Below are 24,654 nucleotides of genomic sequence, written 5' to 3'. Positions count from 1 at the left end.
CAATGCCTGGTGCATTATGTGTATTTAAGTGTGCGTAACACAGACATGAGGTAGGTGTATTTTCCATAACTCTGCCCAGTTAAGGATTGCAACTCTCAGCATTTTTCACTATTGAAAGTAGAAGCTGCATAATTATGATTTCATCTAATATTTTCCATAAGAGCAATATTTCAGGTGAGATTGTCCATAGCAGTTTTATGTCCTTTAAATAACTGTTGAAGTGTCAGTTGTTCTGGTTAGACAACCTTTGCAGTTTGAGGATCATCTGTTCTGCCGAATGCCTAGGTGTTACTTGCTGGTAACACTGTCAATCAACTCACAGGAAGAAATAGTTCTGCAAGCTAGAGTAGTTGTAATGACAAAAGAGAAATGTGATGATGAAGGTGGAGTAAACTTCAGAAATGTGTCCTTTTGCCGTGCTGCTAAACATTTTAGCCATGTAATTTGGCATTTCAGAGACAGTGTTGGATGCCAGATTCAGTGATATAAAAGCACTGATGTTCCTAAACAAGCAGACACATTAGAACAGTTAATATTTCTGTAAAATATAACAGATGTTATGGAACAAATCAGGTCTCCTTACCCAGAAAATACATCACAATGATGATTTGAACTCTATCTTCTGCTTGTGGCAATATCACTAAATATAAGTAATGTTCTCTGAGATTCCTGCTGACGCTTAAATATGCCAGCTGGTATCCTACATTGAGAACTTCTGCAACTTGCATCCAGATCTTTCAGTCTAGTACCAGTGATGGCACTGTGGTTTTTACTTCCACTATAAACAAATTACACAGTGTAGAATACATGGTAATAGACGGTTTCTTCCCCTCCCGTCCTACAGGCAGTCAATTGACATTACTGTAGCAACCCTTGCTTCCATGTAAAGTAATATTAGGCAAATATTTAATGTATTCAGTTTATATTACTGTGCTTTAATGGCTGGAAACAAAGGGGAGTCCATAGACTACCAGAAAATAAATGTCCAATGCTTCTCAGGGGACCTCGATACCATGGTGTTAGAAAGGCTATTATAAATATAGTATAAATAATATAGGTTCGTATTCATTTAAAGGACTTGATACTGCATTTGTACAATTTAACTATATTTTGTTCTTTCACGATGACTCTCTGAATGTGATTGCAGGGGAAGTGACTTCAGCTACCTCAGTCTCAACATCATGCTCAAGCACATTAAGAGCTTTCAGCCATTCTTTTAGTACTAGCAAAATTTTGATTTGTAGAAGAGGCTGGAGTCATACAGTACAAGTAGAATATAATACTCAAAGCCCCTTGTACTGTGCAATACAGTAAATCTAAATTATATGACAAGGCCACTGGAACTGTATGACCAGGCCTATCGTGGTGAAGAACACTACACCATCAACTGCATGCTGCCACAACTCCCTCCCTTTCAGAGATGACCTACAACAGCCTTGCCTGCTGTCCTAAATTAACCCCCATACTGCTGTTACAATTTAGCTCTAGCTCCCTTCCCTCCCTGAGGGGCTTACTGCATCTTCTGGAAGGGAGCAAGGACTCCTCAGAGTCAAGTCTGGGGAGTTGTGGGAGACGTGGATTGTGGCTAGGGAGCTGCTGGAGTTAAAAATGGGCAGGGGGAAGGGTTATAGACACTTGTCCTTCAGAGCTCCTGAACTGAGGGGACATTTTGAAATACTGCAGGGCAGGGACATCCCAATCTGCAGAACTTCCAAGCACGGGCAGTCCTGGCAGTTGCCCCTACTATCTTGTAGTGGAACTCTCAAGACATGCAGGAGGGATTCTCTCTTCTGCCCACCATAGGAGGTTAGCAGCTGGAGAAAGCACCTGTCTAGCAGTGCTCTCAACGTCGGTCAGAAAAAGAAAAGAGGAGGTCAGGCACCTTCTCCAAAAGCCTCCCCACTGCTGCCTGCATTTTCTTTGGCTTCCTTAGCCATTGTGTGGTCCCCTCTCCATCATCCCACAAGGTCTCTGGGTCTGCCATTTCTGCAGCACAGATAGGGACAGCTATTCACACAACCACATTATTTCAGATTATACACCAGGGACCATATCGGAAAAAATAGCATTACTGTCCGAAATTCCATCTACAAACCAAATTGAAACATGAAAACGAGTCACAATAGATTTTTGTGTTCATCCCTCCATATTCTTACATGCTTTGATCAGCATGAAATAGTTAATAATATTGACACTTAAACTGCTGCTGTTATATTCCAGAAGTATCAACCCCTTGAAATGGAGAGATAATTCAGATGTCTCTCATGGATGTTGTTTCAAGCTCACTGCAGACTCACGAAGAAAGAACTGCATTGGATATGCTTGTGTCACATTTTAAAGTTATCTTTGCCATTACATCTGCTAAAGATTTTTTTTTAAATGAACGGTTAGATTCTGGAGCACAAGATCATAGCTTCCAGAAAAAGTACCACTTTACCGACCCACTGCAAGCTGTCCTAAATATTCTCCTGCTTGATTGGTTTTTAACATTGTAAAACATGAAATTAAGACAATGCATTTATTTTGCATTCTACTCATCTCAGGCTGATTAGTGCAACTTTATTTTCACACCATTCAGTCTTAGACATAACCACAATCCCAAAATAAGTGATTTTATATGACAGTGAAAATAATGCTGCTTTTCAGTGCAAAAATAAAACTCTGCACTTACACACATAAAAGAATTTTATGTAACTTTGGGGGGGATATAGCATTTACTTCACCACCTCTCTCCTAGTGCTTCAACACATCTCCTATAGAAAAGCACATGGAAACCCAGATTTCAGTCACTGAGGATTTTCAGCAAGGAGTGCAGAGGATCAACCTCCCCAAAATCAAGTAAAAAAACCCCAAAATAATAAACTTAATTCTGAAGTACCAACTTTATAAAATCTTATAATGATACAAAAACATAATAGCTTAATTTCTACTATATAGCAAGGCTATTTCATAATCCATATACATTTATGCGTAAATATAAAGAAAAAAAAATCCCTAAACAGGTTAGTTCCTACAGAAACACAGTGAAAAGTAACTCGGTTCCAAAAGCTTAGGTGGAGTTCCCCTGGGTCTCAGATAGAGTCTTTGTCCATCAATTCTACACAGTCTGCTTAGTTAACAGCTCTGCAATATCTTCCTTCCTCTTGCTTGCAGAAACCTCCAACTGGAACCCAGCTAAACTCAGTCCCCTCCTCTGCTGGAATAATTCAGTTAGCTAGTCAGTTAATAAATTAACCAACCAATCAGTATTAAGTATATAAATCACTAACCCTGTTACAAGAAAAATACAAAACTAAGAAAATATAGATGACTCTTTCTCCATCATCACATTTAAATAACAGTTGGTAAACACTACTGGTTAAGACAATTTGACCAAAATCAAATAACATTCAAGGTATACAATTAAAAGGAAAGAATTAGTTTTCCCTCACAATTTCTCCTTTCTATAACTAGCCCTGCCAGGACCTCTCTGCTGGAAAGTTAACAATACCACTAATCTGAAAAATGCTTCAGAGGGAAACCAGCCTGCTTTCTGCTCCTGTGGCTGAGCCTCTCCTAACCAACACAGGTCACATGTCGTCTTGTAAAGCAGCTGTCCCGACTACTTGCCCTCAGTGGAGTCCCTTAGTCCAGCTACAGGGAGCCTATTGAGCATGCCCAAGACTACCACATCCAATTCTAGAAACTTCTTGGCATGGAATGCTAATTGGGTATCTGCCTACCAACAATGACCCAGACACAACTCATTCCTCTCCCCGTTCTCCTCTCAACATATCTTAAAGAGATATCTCTCTATTAGGTGTGAGGTTACACTTACAGAAATCAGTGGGAGGTACTGGAAATAAGAGATACATCAGGGTCACTCCTTTCACCAATGAAATGTAACCACTGTTGGAGTAGAAGATGACAGCTGTTTAAGAGTGCACGCCAGTTCTACACAACTGTTTAGAACAAAAAGTGAAGAAGAACACTGTAATTAGTTGAAGCTGCAGGGGAGATTAATGTAACAGAATCTAATTACCTGACTTGGAATTTGGCCTATACACCAGAGTTAACATCCTTGTGCTTAAGAAAAATGTTATAGAACTTTAATTAGCACAATGGTTAAGGTCTTGGTTTTATGCTGCAAAGACAGCAACTCCAGCAGCACAATGCAGGGGAAAGTGCCATCTATTGAAGCATCATATCTTCTTGTAGACAACTGATGCTAATTGGATGTCCCTTATCAGAGTTCTGAGCTGCCCCAACCCTGCTCAGCTGGTGAGAGCTGATGAGACCAGAACACAGGGTGGTACAGCTAATAGCTTTACTGTAGAATCCCATTTCTTTAATGAACAGCAAATTCACAGACCTTAATAAATAAGAGCCTTATACTTATGCTTGGAAACTGAAACACACGATTTAATTTTTGCTCTCTCTCTGCAACAGCGAGTATTGAGCTATCATTATTAATAGAAAACATACTTGTGACAGAGGACAAAATTGCGGCATGCAACCTTTGATGTAAGAATTAAACTGACAAAGCCATTATGGAAGAACAACCACTCAAAGTACGACAGTCACAAATGCACAACTTTTAAAAGCTGAAAAGAGCTGCCAAGGTGTCAAGACAGGAGAAAAGCCAGCATAATTAGCATACTCAATAGTTCAATCTATTGGGAGGGAAAAAAGCAGAATTTGTTTTTGGACAATTACAGTTTAATAAATGGAAGTGTCAGTTTCTGTATAGTTATTTCTAAAGCACCCATTAAAATGTACTAAAGGCCAAAACCTCTTAAAGTCTCTGTCATGTTAGGCAGCACACTATCATTATTTCATATTTCAAGTAATTTTATTGTCAATGATAGCAGTTATAAATGTACAAGAAAATGTTTTCCCAGCACTACCAAACCGTTTGCTCTACCGAGATTATTTGTGCTGCTTTCTGACAATAACCCACAGGTGACCATTATTTTAATTTTGCACTATAGCCAGTGTACACTTTTTTCCAGAAGACAGACAGACAAACAGTCAGACATACCAAACAATAGCACAGAATTCCTATTTAATTCTTCACCAACAATGAAGTTCACTGCTGTGCAGTGGATCAGCAAAAGGCATATGCACCACCTAAGTTCAGCTGAAGCCCTAATTTGTGCTGGCCTCTGCACATGGGTGAGTTTTATCCAAGGGTCAAATCCTGCTAGCTCTGACTTCTTCACATGGTCATTAGATTGAAGTCAACAGGGCCCTCTCAAGAGCCCAAACCGTCAAAGGAAACTGAACTTTTGTTAGTCACATGAAATCCCACTGAAGTTCTTTTGCAGGAATGGGCCCATATGTGAGTAAGTGAGCAGAATTTGATCCCATATTACTATAAGCTATATCTACACAGGAAACTAGGAGTGTTTGATTCTACAGCTCATGTATACATACCCATACGAGTGCTCATTGAGCTAGCGCAAGTATAAGTAGTTGTGTAGCCATGGTAGCACTTGTAGCAGCACAGGGGCATGGCTGAGCTATACTGAGTAAAACCTGCCTGAAACCGGTGGGTATGTACTTGGTACAGCTCAGCCATGCCTCCGCTACCACTACCAGTGTCATGCTGGATCCACTGCTATTTATACTTGTGCTAGTTTGATGAGCTTGATCTATACCAGCAGTTCTCAACAAGGAGTTTGGGGTCTCCTGGGGGGTCGAAAACAAGTTTCAGGGGGTCCACCAAGCAGGGCCAGTGTTAGACTCACTGGAGCCCAGGGCAGAAAGTCAAAGCCCTGCCACCTGGGGCTGAAGCCAAAGCCTTAGCAACTTACGGCGTGGGGCCCCGCCCACAGGCAATTGTCCTGCTTGCTACCCCCTAACACTGGCCCTGGCTTTTATATACAGAAAAACAGCTGTCGTGGCACTGGTGGGCTGTGGAGTTTTTATAGCATGTTGGGGGGCGGGCAGGGACTCGGAAAGAAAAGGCGGAGAACACCTGATCTACATGATTAGAGGAAATCACATCCCATAGCCTTACTGTACTCAAAGTGGCCTTTTCCTAGGATTTTTACAAGAGTTCTTATACTTTGCTTACACTGTTATTGATGGTGTTCTTATTGAAACCTGAAAATTCCATTTCATTCAACACTGGTCCTTTTTTTTTTTCTGTTTGGCAACTCTTTGGCTCTTCCCTCCTTCCCATCTCTTTCTTATGGAAGATAATTTGACATGACTTTGCCTTGCTTACTTTCTTGTTAATCGGGTCAGGTTTATCAGCAGATTCATGTTTCCTCTCCTGTTAGCTGTCTGGTTATGCAGAACCAAACCAAAGGATACCTCATAATAAGAAGTGGCTACTTTAAAAGCAAATTCTGTAGCAACAGAGCTGTGGATGAAAATGTGTCAGATAATTAGAATTTTCAGAGTAATGTCAATCAAATTATAATTGCTACCTGTTACTAAAAGTAAAAAATATTTGGAACCATCATGTTATTATCGGAGGGTTTGGTAGCACTGCCTATTATTGGTTGCCTGACACGTCTCTTTATAAGATCCTGTTTTCAGTAGCTTATAACTTTGCTAACTTTAACTGTTTGCCTGAGATTTTACATGCTGGGTGTCTACCTCAGGCTGAACTGTTTTGGAAAATTTCAGCAAAACCAAATCAGTAATTTCTGAGAATGAGGCTGGGGGGAAAACCGCATTGCTGTGCTGATAATAAACCATATTGGTGATCTTTCCTTTGAAAAGGGCTAGCGCCCTTGTGTTTTGGAACAGGACTGAAATTTGGATGTGTGGTTACCTTGTTGCCAAATTTGCCCACTTTGAAAAATTGCACTTTGCACATGCTCAGTAGAGATTTCTTAGATTTGAGCAGATAAATTCACTGAAGATTCTGTCTGCACTGAGCTTTCTTCAGCCTGTGTATGAGTAGGACTTCCCTGCAATTGCAGCTCTGGGTTTCTCTGGGCTGTGCTAGGTCCAGTCACCTGAACTGGGAGCAGAGATCCTGTCTTTTCTGTGCTCTGTGACCCCTCCCTCACCCCACTGGGCTCAGGAAGTGTGAAGGATGAAGATTCCTGATTCAAATGCAGAGGGGACAAGAACCTGACCTCTAGAGATCTTGGGGGAGTAGATTGGACTGGGGGAGATTGGGACTGGAGGCTGACAGGAAGGCAAGGAAAACTGGGACTGGGAGTTGCACTGCAGGGGGGAGCCCAGGAGACCAAGAGCAACTGGGAGTGAGAACCAGTGGGGTGAGGGAATGAAGTGAAGGAGGAGGGAAGGCAGATCTGACAAGAAGCCAGGGTGTAAGGGGAGAACTGGGATAGGCTGAGCAAAGAGACAGCCCTCTGAAGGGTGACACTGAGAGTCTGGATGAGAAGCCTAGGAAGGTAAATTGTGGGCTGGGAGCCCGTACTGCAGGGGGAGACAGATCAGATGAGGAGCCAAAATGGGGTGGAATTCAGACTTTAGGAACAAGGATCAAGAGATTGGGGGTACTGGGAATGGCTGGGCAAGGAGACTGGCAGTGGGAAAGGAAACAGACTGGGAGTTCACAGGGAGAGAGAGGACTTGGGGCAAGGAGTCTGGGAGTAGGATGAGGAGCCTGAGAAGTGGAGATTGTGACTGGCTAGGGTTAGAAGATTGGGACTGGCACAAGGAGTCAGGGGTGAGAAAGAGACAGGACACGCATGGCAACAGATTGGAGGGGGTGGGGCACAAGAGGGTCATACTTGGAGGGAATGGGCATAAGACTTTGTGCCCACTATAACACCCCCTTTCAGAGTATAGTAAGGAACCCAAAATTCTTGAATCTCACCACTCCTCTGCTATCAACCCACTGGCAAAGTCTTCTATTCCCTTCTAGTGCTGGCCCACACAGAGAATAAGTGTTACTCTATTAGCTCAAGAGGTGGAGGTCTGTGCGGTGGATCCAAAGGTTCCAACCCTGCTGATGATGTATATGGGTGTCAACATGATCCCACATGATGGAATTTCTGGTAATTATTTAAAAATCTAGGAAATCACACCCTCATTAAATGTGCAGGATGAACCTGCTCTGGAGATGAATGAGGACTGTGTGATGACAGAGACTGTTGACAGTAGGACCCTGCTTCATTTGTTGCAGAAGTTGGAAGGGATGTACTAGGCAAAGAAAGGTGACGTAACTGGCACCAGATCACAAAGCAGGACTAGGATGCAGGTCAGCTGACACCCAGTCCAGTGCCCTATCTACTAGACCATGCTGCCTCCCTTGGAAGGTGTGTAGTGAATGAGGCAGAGGATTTTCAGAAGGAGGAGAAAGGATGATATCATGGTTGAGGCACTTAAATGCTGCTCTGGGGAACTGGATTCTGTCCCCGCCTTTGCCACAGAATTCCTGTGTGATGCTAGTCAAGTCAGGTAAACCAAACTTTTCATAGGTGGTCACTAATTGTGTATGCCACCTCTTCTGGGTGACTCACTTGAAACCCTGGGGTCTGCTTTGCAGAAGTGCTGATCACTCTCAGTTACAACTGAAGTCAACGTGAACTATGCTTTGAACATATAAAGTGTTATGTAATGCTGACTACCCTGAAAAATCAAGTGTTAGGTCTCTCAAATTGAGACCCACAAATAGCATATACTTTTGACCTTATATGCTCTGTGCGTCAGTTCCTTATTTGGGTGGTGTGAAAATACATGAATATTTGTGAAGCACTCAACATCCCAGAAAAGCCCAGGAGGAACTTAATAATTCTGACTTCAGAACAGGGGTTGAGTAGTCTGTAGTAAACAAGGCATGGGATGTACGCTGAAAGCAAAATACTGACTAGCTGCTCATTAACACTGGCCATTCTGCGCACTGTAGAAAAAATAGTATGTGATTATGTAATTAAAGACTGTAGCATAATGCATATGCATAAGGTAGCACAGGAAACCTAAATTTTGAGTGCTTGACTTTCCAATCTTAATGATGCTTGTAATGTAGTTTTTGTATGTGTAACACACTGTACAGACAAAGCAAACTTTTACTATTGGCTTGACTCCACTACTGTGCTAAATCAGTGCTGCTGCAATTGATGCAGTGGTGTCTGTTTAGCGCGTCTGGTGAAGATGTGCTACATCGACAGAAGCGCGCTCTCCCATCGACATAATTAATCCATCTCAATGAGAGGCAGCAGCTATGTTGGTGGAAGAGCATCTCCCATCAACATAGCATGGTTGTATATACCACATTAAGTCAATGTAAGTTATGTCAACTTAAGTGGCAGTGTAGACAAGCCCTATCTTGTTCTTCCCTCCTTTTGCCTGTGACTTTTGCTTTTTGTGCCTGGCCTTAACTTTTGGGAGTAGGGACTGTATCTACCCATGTGTTTGTACGCAACATAGCATAAGGAGTCACTGATCCAGACTGGGACCTTGGGGTACTACTGCAATACATAGTTAATGATAATAGCAACAAAGAAAAGGGAATTAGGGAAAAATCTGGATCTAAGAAAAAAGTCTTCTCTTCATTTCATCACACAGAAAGGTTATAAGATTTTCAGCAGTGGGAAGAGGAAGGTGGGCTCAGTTTATAATATCAGCTTTTAATGTTAATATTTGGTAGTGTTAGCATAGCATGATGACAGGAGGAAGCTGCACCAGAGCAGCTGGGCATTTAAAAGTAGCTGCATTAATCATTAATGAATTTGAATTAATATTATTTATTATTTATTATTTGTATTACAGTAATGCCCAGAGGATTCAGTCAAATCTAATTTAAGACAAGATGCAGCAAGGTGATATAACACACCAGCAGAGAATAGAGAAAGATAACAGTGTGCAGAAGGCATGCTGGCACAGTTAGATTCAGGTTCTCTTGTTTTAAAAAAATATATATAAACAAACAGAAGACATTAATTATCTTAGCTGTTCTATGCCTAACTATTATTAGTTGTCAGTTTACCCTACGTGGTACAGTAGAAGTGAATCTGGAGGAGGTATTTGAAGAGTTTCTGCTTTACAGATTAGTTCAGGGAGAGTGCTTGTCAAATGTGCATCATGGAAGAAAGCACAGTGGTGATCCTGGGAGAAATTGACAATTGGGTAATAAAATATTGCATTACTGGCAGAGAGGAATCAGAGAGACAATATAATATGAGTAAACATTCGGGAGGGGCTAAGTTATGAAAGGCTTTGAAGGTAAGGTGAATAACTTGTATTTAATACTGTGACAAAGGGTGTGGGGACTGGCATGATTATAGTAATGGAAGTAAAATATGATAGCAGAAGTGATTTGAATGGACCCGAGAGACATGTGAATGTCAGGAAGGGCAGCAAAGAAAGGGTTACTATAGTTAAGACAGAAAATGCTAATAGTCAGGGCGGAAGTATGAGGTTGAAACTTTCATATTCAAGAAAGTTTGTAAGTAAACAGACAATTTCTACCTCTTCAGAAAATTACAGGCTGCTGAGTGAAATGTGAAACATTGGTATGTAGGTTTAATATTCTACTTTCATTCACTTTGATTCCAGTAGAACTAAATATTCTATATACTTTTCCAGTATGGCCTGTTTGTTCTAAACACACCTCATCACAGTCAATAATCCAGTTAGGAAAACAGTGTATATTAGACAGGAACAAATCTTCATGGGCTAGGAAATGTATTAAAAATGATATACAATATCTTTCCAATAATTTATAATTACTAAAAAAATGCATTTTATGGCTTGTTTGGTAATGAGAAAATAAAAGTGGCTAGAATTGCAAGAAAATTGCAGGTGTAGTATTATACTTCACTCAGTAATATTCCAGTCTAAACTGACAGATTGGAGTCCTTAATTGAAGTGGTCTAAATCCCTGGGACAGCTGGTATCAAATGACAAATCATTACTTGACATGTACCTTATGAGTAATATGAGTACTGAAAGGAAACTAAATTACAACTCTTGCTGTTTCAGAAAGCATTGCATGAGTTCTCCCCCTAAATACACAGAAAATAAAGTATGTTAATAACTAATACAAACGGATTTACTTCTTTTTACAAGTATTTGTAATAAAGCAGTGCAAGATCAGTCATTTACAAATGTTGGATGCCAGCATGTTATTAAAGGAGAACCAGCAGAACAAAACATTTTTTTTATAATTGGTTTTGTGCTTTTTTGCCTGTGTGATATATAAAGAAGATCTGAAATAAATTGTATGTATCTAGATGGATCAATCAATATTAGTCCATTCTATGGGTGGATTCTAATAATTACAAAGAGGGAAAATATTACCATCACTTTTCACAGTCCTTTTAGAGCTGATACAATTTAGAATTTTGGCTGTAAAGCAGAAGAGTCAATTGCTAAATGTAATGATATTTCCTTTCTTTTTCATGTGATTTGCAAAACCAACAGACCAAATTCAATCCTGGTGTAAATCCAGTGTAGCTCCTTCCCCCTGAAGCATTCCAGGTCTCATATTTGCACTTAGATTTCAGCAGCACTTCAGAAGGGGCATGTCAGGACCTGGGTGTTACTATGTCTCCACCCCTGCACAGAGGCAGATGAGAGTAGAGTAGTAGTGCTGTGGAGAGTGCTGCCCATATCAATTTTTAAATGTAAGAAGTGTATTTCCTTCAGCACCCAGGAAGCATTATGTCCTATACGGCATTAAAAGTGCAACTTGCTGCATTAACTTGTCTCTTAAAAGACATAATTTAGACTTTAATTTTATTTATAGAGCAACTACTATGCACCGGGAAGGCAAGGCCACTTTCCAAAAAAAGTCATGTCTGTTAGCCTAGTATCTCTAAAATAAACTCATACTTGGAATTCTCTTTCTGCCTTTGTGCTCTGGTCACAGCCTTACATTTTAGCAGAGTGTGATCTTGATTTCTGTGCCGCACCTTCTTCATGGTCCAGTGCTGTACTGTCATTTGGCAATCTTGCTTTTCTCCCAGGAACAGCAATATCAGCATTTTTTAAATGGAGTGGAAGGAAGAAATAACAGAGTTCTACTGGAACATTTCTGTCCCTCTCAAACATTACAAATCAGACACTGTGTAGTGGAAGTATGTAATGAACATGCCCAAACTTGATAATACTCCTTATAATTGTAACTACTGATGATAATACATAAAAAGCTATATTTAAAAATCATAACAACCATAACAACTTAGAAAATAGATGTAATATAATTGGTTTTATGCTTTTTTGCCTGTTCATATATAAAGAAGACCTGAAATAAATGTATATATATAAAAAATAGTGGCTGCCATTTGAATTTAACATTACCATGGGCAGTAAAGAAAAACAGCTCCTTCTGCAGAAAAAAATATATAGAAAAAAAATGCCAAAGTGATTTTCAGCAGTGAGAGAGAGCTACCTATGGTTCAATTTAAATAAAAGCTTTTAAATCCCAGTCCATGTTTAATTAACATTCAAGAGAGTCAAGATTGCCTGCACATCAGGAGACACAGAAATGAGAAATATCACTGTGCTCTAATGTGATTAGCAAACCGAAAGAAGCAATATAAATTTGCTCCCTATCTGGAAACTAGTTTTCTGCTTGTTTGATTGCAGGAACTCAAGGGAAGTGGTGGAAGCCCCATCACTTAAGCAATTTAAAACTAGAGAAGATGAAGTGCACCAGAATAAGCTGCAGCGAAGTATTTTGCATTGGCAGGAAATGGACAGGACAGGATGATGCCGAAGATATTTTCCATCCCTGATTTCTGTAAGCCAAATTCTACCAAGGACAGGAGCTATATTATTTCCATGTAGGAAAATGGAAAAATTGGTGTTTCCACTTCATTTTTGTGATTTCTGCCTGATCATTCCACTGGGAAATAGGGTTTTTCCCTGCCTGCTGCAGAAGGGGCAGGGACTTTGGCACTGAAATTCTCATTTCTTAGAAAATCTACTGGGCCAAGAGCCATTCGTGCTGAAGCTATGTGCCGCTGATCAACTTCATGGCCCACAGAGTCTTCGATAGCAGCCCAACTCTTGCCATATCGTCTGTGTCTTCTGATTCCACTCCTCCTTTTTAAGCAGGTTTCAGGGTTTATTAGTGACCCAGCAAAAGCTAATGCTGAATCAGTCAGAATCCAAGTGCATTGGAATTTTCTGTGTCTTTAAGAGAATGACACTGCAGACAATGACCTTCCTCAGGCTCTACCTCCAGTCTGCTCCCTCACTGAGTTATAGGAGACCTGAATCTCCACAAAGCACTCACAGGGTGAAGGTAAAGCAGGATGTATGTACCAGAACCAGGAGGGAGCAAGATATAAAAATGAAGTGAAAGAAGTTCAATATCCTCACTTTATAAAAAAGTTGACCAAATGGAACCCCACTTTTATGGGGCTACAAACTCTGGTCCGCTATATTGTGTCTATAACCTTGGATTTGTTTTGTATGTGGAAGAGTTCTTTGGAGTCTTTTGAAGCGTTTAAGATTTCACTTTGAACAGGGCTCAGTTCCAGTATGCTGCTATAATACAGGACATTTTAAAAGCCAAGTGTTCCAAGATGGTGCTAGTCAGTATTTTGTGGCAATGACAACACTCTCAAGACAGTTTGCTGCCTTAGCCTGATCCTATGTCAGTAATGTGAATGTGACGTATCTTGAATAGACAGACATGAAAAAAGTAATATAAAATGTTGTTGGTCTTCAGCCAAGAAGTGGTTGATTTTAGGGCTTTGCAGCAGGTCAGTTTCCATTGTTAGAAATTTATGCTATGGAAGCTAGTCTAGTGTACGTTTATTTACACTACATACATGTTCTTATCTATACGCTGTACATAAATTCCATTATTCTTAATCCAAGATTAACTCAACTATACACAGCTCCAGAGACTCAGCCCCATTACCTGGAGCTGCCTTTGTCACTGTCCTTCTAGATCTCAAATTTCCCTCCCCATTGACATAGGACCTTTATCCATGTCTATCATCCTCCAGTCAGGACCCAGAAGAGCAGCAGCAAATTCATGATCAGCAGATTGATTGCAATGCTCTATTCATGCTCAGTAGATTCATTATAATACATTTTATGGAGGTTTGTTTTATCACCCCTAAATATACTGGGAGGTTGTTTTGTTTTTAATCTTGTGCAGCAAAGGTAACAGAATTGTTTTTTATCAAATTCAAAGCAAAATTCCTATTTCTGATACGTTCCCTCTGTCATTTTGAGGTTACAGGGATTAAAAAGCAGTGAGGTATCATAATAGAAAGATCAGGTTCCAACACACCACTGCTTATGGCTCTTTTTCCCCCCAAATACTGTCTCTGCTGACAACCACACATCCATTTGCATTTTCTGATGTATAATAGATATAGTTTGAGCTACAAGTAATTCTCTTGCATAGATCTTGATGGGGAATTTCCCTCCGGAAAGCCTGCAAGGTCACAATATCTCTGGTTAATTTACTTAGAATAATAATAATATGTATCTTTAATGGATATGCATCCTGTGACAGACACTTTGTTCATCACAATCTTTGTTGAAAAGTTTGGGGTTTTTTTTAAAGAAACCTTTGGTTATGGAAAAGTGGAGACACACAGCGTGTTTTGTTTCAAGTGAAGAGTTAAGGCGGGTTGTGCTGTTCATTATCCCTTTCAAACAACATAGTTTCTTCTCAAAACAATGATGTTTGGATGTTGTGAATGGCAGTTGGCAGAGGAAAGAATGATGGAAGTTGGCACAGGAAAGAATCCACTATGATGGATGAGGATATTTATTTATTTATTTTCACAAAGAAAGAAAATATCCACACATCTTGATTTAAAAAAAAAAAAAAAAAAAAAAAGCTTAAAAGATGACTGTTTTTTTGTTTTTACATTGTCTAAGGAATTAGACAATTGACAGCATATATTTACAGTGGTCAGCATGTTAACATTCACCACTGTATAATCGGCTGCCCTACATTGTTTCCTATATAGGTGCACATAAACTTAAGTTTAAAATGTCTTGAGGGGATCATCTGAAACCTTAGTAAAATTGGGGTTTTGTAAAACTGATCTCATTTTCACCCTTCTTCTTCACTTGTTATGTGTTAGTTCAGAAGTAGTTTGTGATGTTATAAACACCCAAATACGAGCAAAGACTCCTTTCCGAATGGCTACATTATAGGTATTCTCTATAATCAGAATGCAGTATCTCAGAAGGCCAGTGCAGAGAAGATAATGTGGGTTGAGAGGAAGGGAGAAGCCACAGGATCCATGGTTATGCAGATCTAGTGGCAACAAAACTTCACACACGTGGAGTGGGGTGCAACACCTGCTACTGCAGCCCACAGGCATTTCTCACCCTACAATTCCTGTGTAGGTCCTTGCACACAACTAGTTTAATTATATAAGGAGGGGTGATCTTCATCCAGTGAGCCATATGTTGAGGAATGGCCTCTGACTTTAATGGGACCATTTTGTGCCTGAGTTGCACTCATATGACTGTAATCTAGCTGCATGATTAAACTCTCTTTGGCATTAGCTCTGTTATTTTACTTTTCATCCACATCTTGGTATTTTTGTTATTTTTAAATTTGTTTTGTTTTGTCCTGATACTGAAAAAGCACTGAAAGATCAGATATGCTTCTGTGGTGTCAGGTGGTTAGTCAGAGGTTCCAGGACAGTGCTGCGGGCTTTCAAATTCAGAAATAAAATCACTTTGTTCTTGTGGAAGCAAAAGTCCCTCAAGGAACAACTGATTCGGGAGACCTTGTGTGATCTGGCCTTCCTCACTGACATAACAAAACACTGCACTATGCTGACTCTCACGGGCTGTTAGATGAAGGTCATTTATTGCCATATTCTGTATATTCAACTGCCGCTCCAACACTGAAGTGTTCTGAGGAACACCTACAGGAATTTCCATTTTTCCCTCATGTCAGAAAGTTATAGGTAACATTGCTGACAGTTGCCCAGACAGAAATACCTCCAGAGTCTTCACAATCCACTAAAGGAATGTAATCACTATTTTCTATGTCTGAAGAGATAAGGCAGATATCCCTATAGTTGAAGCAAGTATTTTTTATAAATAGAGGATCACCTTTACTGCAGTTTTAATTGATGTGACCAAAAAAGAAAAGATTCCGTGACAAACACTGTATTCATCCTATGCTTCCTTATCAACAGAAGAGAGACAGGGTGATCCTATGGTTTGAGTAGTAGCCCAGGAGTTTGAAGAGCTGGATTCTATTACCACATCTGTCATGGACCTTGGACAAGCTATTTAGGCCCACACTGTCCAACAGCGAGTTAAATGATAATGCTTAGCATCCTTAGCTCTGATTTTGTCGTCTCTGAATGGGTATCTGCTGCTGTTCCCTTGCGCTTGGAACTGCTCGGTGTTTTGTTTTTTTTCTTTTTCAAGTCCCTGAGGCACGGAATTTTTTCCCCATGGACACACTTCTTGTAAGCACCCTTTACAGATGCACTGGTGAACTGTACAGATGTTACTCCCCAGGTCTTGTGGTCAAAGCTAAGAACAAGAAAACACTAAAATAAATTAGATCTTGAGGCAACAGCCTGAACCTCAAGAAAAAAAGGTGCTCTGATGTCTCTCTCTCTCACCTGAAGAGAAAGATCCCTTAGCATGATCATGAAGCCAGATATTCAGACTTGTCAAACACAAGAAATCAGGGCAGCTCTTGACAAAGCAGTAAGGCTCCCATTCAAAGAGGACAAAATTACAGGTAAGTAAATAGTTTTATTATTTTCTATTCTGCTGCTACATCAGGCTATAAACTGCTGGAAAGTAGCAAGTCTTAAAGAACAGCCTCCTTCAGTAATGTCTGGCTGCAATAGTTCCTGAGATGGGATAAGGACAATCTCCTGATGGTTCACCATGAGACTACCATACTCTGGGAATGTGATGGTTTGGTGAGCTGTCACTTTGTAGCATCATTGTGCTATCACCAGTAGATCATCCACATAGCATTAGGTCTTGATGGCACTGGGATTATAGATAGCTGCTCTGCAGTCTGTGGTATATTGGAAACTGGTTAAAAAAAAATGACAAGCTACATCTTACATGTGAGAGATTTCCAGGTCCAGCTTGCAGGATGGGGGTCTCTGAAGGAAGCCATGTGATCTGGGTCAGCTGAGTCAGTTCTGCAGCCAGTTTAGAATAAGGTGGGGTGAGTTGGGCCTCTCTGTTTTTAGGGAACAGCCTGCTTTATGTCTGTTTCGGGGTTCTTGTGTGTTATTCTGAAGACTGAGAAATAAAATTGTGTTATGTAGCAACCTTTCACCAGGAGTATTTATGTCTTTATCTCACTTCTCTGTATGGATGTCAAACACAACAAAGTCCATAAACTTTGTTTTGTGGGAGAGGCAATGAGAGAATAGTTAGACAAGTGGCTCCCAGATTGTTGGAGCAGAAAGAGAAGAGAGGGAGCAAGAACTGGCCTGCTGAAATGACTATTAGGTGCCTGCTGAGTGGAAGCCACCAAAAATGACATCATGGAAGCTGAGGAGGAAAAGACCTGCCTGGCAGAGCTGAACATAGGTATGGGAGTTCTTGGATTTTCCAGTTAGGCTTAATTCACCTGCTCAAGCACTGGCACAGCTAAGGCTCTATTGTTAGAGAAGGAGAATTCTCAGGCTGTATCAACATTCGCCCCAGAATTTTCTGTCCTTGACAGATAGAAAGGAAGGTAGAGGGGAGAGGGTGGCAAAAATAAATCCAAGGACAAAAAATCTCTGACCCTTTTAGCATGAAGATGGAAAATTGTGGGGGGCAAAGACAGTGCAGTTCACTGGGTATACCTGAAGAGGGCACTGACAGGCAGAATGTACTTGATTAAAAAAATGCAAAAAGAACCTTGTCTCTTTCAAAAACTTGGGGGGGAGGGGAATCAGAAAACTCACCATATCGAAACCAACAGATTGCCAAGTTAGCAATGCTATATTTAGGCAGTTGTATAAGTGGTCTGAATTTCTGACAATATCATTTGTGCTGAGCACGCACAACTTCTGACATCAAGGGGATAGTGATGCTTACCCAACTTTGTAAGACAATTTGACATCAACGGATGAAAATCACGCCATAAGGGCTAAATATTCTTTATTACTATTATTTCAGGAACAATATCCTAATTTGCCAGGGTTAGTACAGAGAATTATCACTTTGTTTGGACGCACTTTGTTCTACAGATGGACTCAGACTGCAAATTTGCATCGGAATCCCTAAGAGTAAGGTATTGTATTCACAGTTGATCCAAAATGTGAAGGAGACTAGTTTCTGGTTGTTGTTTGGATGCAGACAGAAATCTCATATGATCAGCTGGCCTTACAAAATATCCCCTGTTTTGGGCTGAAATTTCATGAGGGCTATGCCTTCCCATATCTAGGTATAGTGCCTAGTACATTTTGAACACCACTGCAATACAAATAAACACACAAAAATATTAACCATTGAACACTCGTCTTTATTTGGCATCACTCCTGACCTCTAGGATCCAAAACACTGTCTTCTCATCCCATCTATAACTAATAGAGAAAAGACTAAATGCTGCAGTCTTTGCTGAGTCCTCTTTGCTTTAAAAATTTGGCAGCGACTGAGAGTGCTGCTGAGTTGGCTTGTTCTGTCCCTGCTGGGGATAGCGAACTCAGTATGGTGTCAGTGACAGTTCCTACTGAGTCTCAGTCTTGCTTTTTCCCTGAACTTAGGATCAGCTCATTTTATGAAAACTGTTTAAAAAAACCTGACGAGTTAAATTTAGTATCATAGGAACATAGAAACTGCCATAAAGTTTGGCTCAATGCTCTGTCCACCTTAGAATCCTGTCTGGCAGAGGCCAATGAAAGTATAAATCCTATGAAAGAGAGAATCAGAAAATCCTGCCCCTAGAAGAAGATCTATATTCATTATTTTTGTGTCTTATCTAAAGTTCACAGGAGATTTAACCATTTTCTTTTTATAAATTTGCTTTTTATTTAACAAAAAAACACACACCTGGATAGATTACTTTTAATACTATATATTGTTCTAATGGAATGACTTGATTCATGTTGCTCATAATGAAAGAATATACATGGGATTTAAGTGGGTGACGCTAAATTCCAAAAGGGAAATTCATTGCACATAGCCAAAGATTCTACAGTTATTTTCGTACGTCCACCATCATTCTTTTGAGTTTCCAGGTATTCTGCACATCTGAGTTGCATAAATAAAAATGCAGAACAGTTAATTGTAACCCAATTTTTGAAATTCTGCCAACAAATGACTACAGCGTGGTGTTACAAAAAACAAAATTAGTTTCTCATTTAAAGTATCTTTCTCTCCTGCCTTTAACAGGAGGCTTTTGTGAATAAGATGCTGGATCTCTGTAGGCTTCTACATAAACTCTAATTATAAACCATTTAAGGACTGATAGAGTAATTTGTGTACTACCTAATTAAAAATGTAGTGTTTACTCCTGCTAGTGATGAGAAAGAGAGAAATGATGTGTCCCAGGAAGATGCTTTGGAGGGGAAAAAAAGGCAGGGCAACTATCATTCTGGAGAATGTGGTTGTGTTAGATGATGGTGCAAGTGGCACAGAGAGGTCCATGAGAGTACAACAGAGATAAATGTTTTGTAAACTTGCAAGCAACATAGGAGACTCAGCACTATGTTTGGTCCTACACTTCACTCTTTATGTACTTTCTAGCTCAAGGAATCAAAGTCATCAAATAAAACTATCCAACTGAAACTACGAATAAGGAAATAATATCTAAAATATTTTTTACACCTTACTCTGAAGCATACAGTTCTGATCACTGTCAGAGACAGGATACTGAATTAGAGAGACTAATGGTCCTATCCTGTAACACAGTTCCTATGGTCCGGTGATTCCACTGCCTTGCTTCTCACTATGAATTCAGTATTGCCTGTAGCAACATAAATAATCATAGTGGCATGCAGTATTTTAGAGAAGGTTAGTATTGAATATACAAATATGTGCATTTCAGAGTTCACAATTAGCTCATAGCTAGCTGTGAGTCAAAAACTGTGTATTCTTCTTATTTATATTTTTATCATTGATCCATTTAAAAAAAAATTACAATTTATTTGAGAAATGTAATTGGTGGTAAAAGAAAACCTAGCAATAAGTTCTCCATTCCTGTAGAATCAACTGTGATGAGAATTTCCTATCTGCATCTGTGGTAAGAACTGTTTCCTAGGGCACATTTAACTAATAGACTACAATATTTATTTATATGCCAAACTACTAAGAAACTGAGAACCACTGAATTTTACGTTCATGTTTTTCTGAGTACGTTTCAACACTCCCTGCTTCCATTCACTTTTAGAATGCTCACAGTTCCCATAGACCTGGGTATTTTCTCTCACAGTCAGGTCACCTTGGAGGTTCCCTTGTCAAAACATCTTTTAAGATTTATTTCTAAGCAAACTGCACATTTCAGTTCTCAGTTCTAGGGATTACTAACTATGGACATAGTTGAAGCCTGGATTTTCAGTCACCTCAGGGATTTGGACACCCAGTTCCTCATTAATTTTTATGAAAATTGGTGGCGAAATCCTGCCTACTGAAGTAAATGGCCAAGCTCCCATTGACTTCTGCAGGGCCAGGAGATCATCCTGGGTGTCCAAATCCCATAGGTGGCTTTGAAAATGCCACCTGGAATGACTACATATCTAGCAGATTCCTCTTACCTGTTTGTGAGCATGGTCATATGAGTTAATGTGATTGTCAAACTCCTGGTGTTTGTAGTACTGTTTGTCACAGAGTTCACAGTAGAAGTTGGCCTTAAGGTCTTCTAGGGCTTTTGCTATTGTGTTCTCCTTTTCAGCATAATCCTGAAACAAAACAAACAAACAAAAAAACAGCAGAACTTTAGTTGTCCCTCTGATGCTAGAAATTGGATTTGTGCTCTTCATTTTAATTATATTTGTCAACATTGATACTGCCATAACTAAAAGCATGCACATATTTACCAGGTCACACTGCACATATTTTCTGTATCAGGTGAGAGGCACACATTCCGATTTGCTGCACAACTGAAGGCTACTCTTAGGATATCAGAAAGATACAAGTTTAGAGAAGCAATTTGTTTAAAGTTCTGTCCAAAAAGGCCAAATATTTATCATGCCTAAGGTCACATTAATGTTAATGTCTGTCAAATAACCAATGCTTAAAATGTTCAGCGTATAGTGTACCTAACCAGAACAAGCATGAAGACAACAAAATCACTAACCTATTCTGGTTACAGGACAATTCCAATGAATGATGATGCTACAAAAAATAAAATAAAACCACCTCCCTTAGAATGACCTATCTGAAAATATACACAGACAGATAAACTAAAGGATCATTCCTGTGATGGAGGTTTAATGATTTTTTCCCTTCAATTTGTTATTTGTCATCGGTAAAAAAGAAATACAGCTCTGCTGGTCATTCATATATTAACCTCTTGCAAAGAATCAGAGTTAAAAATAATCTTGTTTATTATTGGAGAATAAATTCTATAAATTCCTATTTGATGTTTTCTTTCCTAAATACATTGACTATAGTATTGCCTGTTCTTGAAGACCATAGTCAGTGTCTGATTCTGATCTCAGATCAGTTTGACATCAGGGTAACTCCATTGACTTCAGCGGTATTACTCCCAATTTGTAGCACTGTGTGTGAGATCAGAATCAGGCCCTAACATTCCAATTGGTATAAACGTTAATTACTCCAAGTCCATACACTGAGGAAAGAATACATTTGTCTGGTTAATTATCTGGTGATTAGTATGAGGCTTCTTAAACCAACTTTAGTTTCTATCAGTCTGTTTCTCTCAACAACCTCCTTTTTCAAGGAGTAAAATAAGAAAAAAAAACACTATGAAAAATTATTTTATAATCATACCACCTAATATTGACCTTATCTCTGAAAAATGAATTAAAATGTTCCCCATTATACTTAATTATTAACAATTATAAAAGCATGTCATACAAAGTCTGTTTTTAAAATAGCTTGTGTAAATTTGCAATACATTATGGAGTTTCCTAAAAAGTTCAGAAGAGGTGTTTTTTTAAAATAAATAATGGGAGTAACAATCATAGTAACTTCAGTTTTAGAGTTGCATCTTAAAATGGTACTTATTTCAATATAATTCAAAGTGGCAGAGCAGCTGGCAAACATTGTTGATTCATTCACAAGTAGCATAATCATAGCTATTTTATCATCTACTTTCATTTGTTACAATGAAATCAGATTGAGTATTTGCTATTAGGATACAGTAGATAGCACTATGAGGTTAGAGTCATGAAAAGAATAACAAAATCAGCTCAGAATTTTGTCTTGAATGGAAGCTAAATGGCTCAATGTTTCTAATGAGGAAGGGGAAATCACACATTTTTAAAAATGTTTTTTAGATTCTTATGTTTTATAAAAACTAAGTTTCATATGAAAACCAAGTGAGCTATCCGTTCCAGGAATGAAAGGTGCTACTTTATACTTAGAAATAAATGTATAGTGTATGGGAGCCTAGACTGGAAGCCCTGCAGTTACTAACGTGTTTGAAACTCTCTATTTCAAATCACTTCTATAGTTGCTTAGTGTGGATGAGTTTGGGGTTGAAGTGGGGGGCAGTACAGTCAATCTCTGAGGGGATGGAATGTCTTGCAACACTCTGCAGAAACTGGTATGGAGTTGCGGTGGTGGTCTCAAAAGAGATTCACATCCAGTCTTGCTTGATTAGGAGGGGAGGTGCAAAATTAAGTGTTGGAGAGATTTGTGAAATGAAAGCATTATTACAGCTCTAGAATGTTGTATAAGACTGATTAGAGGGAAACATGCAAGTACAAGAATATGCAAGACAGGAACAGTGACAAACCATGATGATGCTATTTTTCATTTCTAAAACACTTCATTTGAGGATCGCAAAGCCCTTTACAAATCAAACACTGAGCCAGATTCTGTTACTCTTACTCACGTGGAATAGCACCTAATTACTTTAATATCCTCATTGATGTCAATGGTACTGCTTCTGGAATAAAGTACTACTTATCATAAGAGTGAGACAATCAGGGCCACTATAACTGAAATGAAGTTTACTTTGCAATTATACTCGGCAGAGCCAATGCATCATAACAGAAATAGCAGTTCCTTGGGCCATGGTAATCATGCCACCACAATGCTTATGCAGCCTTAGTGCTTAGACTCATACCAGTCATTATACAGGGATCACTACCATTGAAATACACTATGGAATTTTTAAAAATACACAACAATTCTGCACAACAATATATAGCAAAAATAAAGATGCAACTGTGACGTTGCACTCCATATAAATTGTGGAAAAGCAACATCACTTGCCACATAACCTCAGCCATGCAGAACACAACGCCATCTACAGCCTCAGAAACAGCCCTGACATCATAATCAAAAAGGCTGACAAAGGAGGTGCTGTCATCATCATGAATAAATTGGAATATGACTAGGAGGCTGCTAGACAGCTCTCTAACACCACATTCTACAGGCCATTATCCTCTGATCCCACTGAGGATTACCTAAAGAAACTACACCATCTGCTAAAAAAACTCCCTGACAAAGCACAGGAACAAATCTGTACAGACACATGCCTAGAACCCCGACCAGGGGTATTCTATTTGCTACCCAAGATCCATAAACCTGGATATCCTGGACGCCCCATCATCTCAGACATTGGCACCCTAACATCAGGCTTGTCTGGTTATGTAGACTCTCTCCTCAGACCCTACGCTACCAGCACTCCCAGCTATCTTCGAGACACCACTGACTTCCTGAGGAAACTACAATCCATCGGTGATCTTCCAGAAAACACCATCCTGGCCACTATGGACGTAGAAGCCCTCTACACCAATATTCCACACAAAGATGGACTACAAGCTATCAGGAACAGTATCCCTGATAATGTCACAGCTAACCTGGTGGCTGAACTTTGTGATTTTGTCCTCACCCACAACTATTTCACATTTGGGGACAATATATACCTTCAAGTCAGCGGCACTGCCATGGGTACCCGCATGGCCCCACAATATGCCAACATTTTTATGGCTGACTTAGAACAACGCTTCCTTAGCTCTCGTCCCCTAACGCCCCTACTCTACTTGCGCTACATTGATGACATCTTCATCATCTGGACCCATGGAAAAGAAGCCCTTGAGGAATTTCACCATGATTTCAATAATTTCCATCCCACCATCAACCTCAGCCTAGATCAATCCACACAAGCGGTCCATTTCCTGGACACTACTGTGCTAATAAGCGATGGTCACATAAATACCACCCTATACCGGAAACCTACTGACCGCTACACTTACCTACATGCCTCCAGCTTCCATCCAGGACACACCACACGATCCATTGTCTACAGCCAAGCTCTAAGATATAACCGCATTTGCTCCAATCCCTCGGATAGAGACAAGCACCTACAAGATCTCTATCAAGCATTCTTAAAACTACAATACCCACCTGCTGAAGTGAAAAAACAGATTGACAGAGCCAGACGAGTACCCAGAAGTCACCTCCTACAAGACAGGCCCAACACAGAAAATAACAGAACACCACTAGCTGTCACCTTCAGCCCCCAACTAAAACCTCTCCAGCGCATCATCAGAGATCTACAACCTATCCTGAAAGATGATCCCTTACTCTCACAGATCTTGGGAGACAGACCTGTCCTCGCTTACAGACAACCCCCCAACCTAAAGCAAATACTCACCAGCAACCACACATCACTGAACAAAACCACTAACCCAGGAACCT

The 24,654-nt window shown here is 39.8% G+C and overlaps 1 protein-coding gene across 1 annotated transcript in view; it reads right to left on the bottom strand.

Moving 5' to 3' along the window:
• The window catches only part of ZNF804A (zinc finger protein 804A), a 226,971-nt gene that overhangs the window by 43,359 nt on the left and 158,958 nt on the right, over positions 1 to 24,654 (bottom strand). The window contains exon 2 of the mRNA XM_034786328.1: positions 20,574 to 20,717. Within this exon, the coding sequence (XP_034642219.1) occupies positions 20,574 to 20,717 (144 nt within the window). The remainder of the gene's footprint in view (positions 1 to 20,573; positions 20,718 to 24,654) is intronic.

Source organism: Trachemys scripta, chromosome 11, assembly GCF_013100865.1.
Source record: "Trachemys scripta elegans isolate TJP31775 chromosome 11, CAS_Tse_1.0, whole genome shotgun sequence".
NCBI lineage: Eukaryota > Metazoa > Chordata > Testudines > Emydidae > Trachemys > Trachemys scripta.
This window is presented reverse-complemented; position numbering and strand designations above follow the sequence as displayed.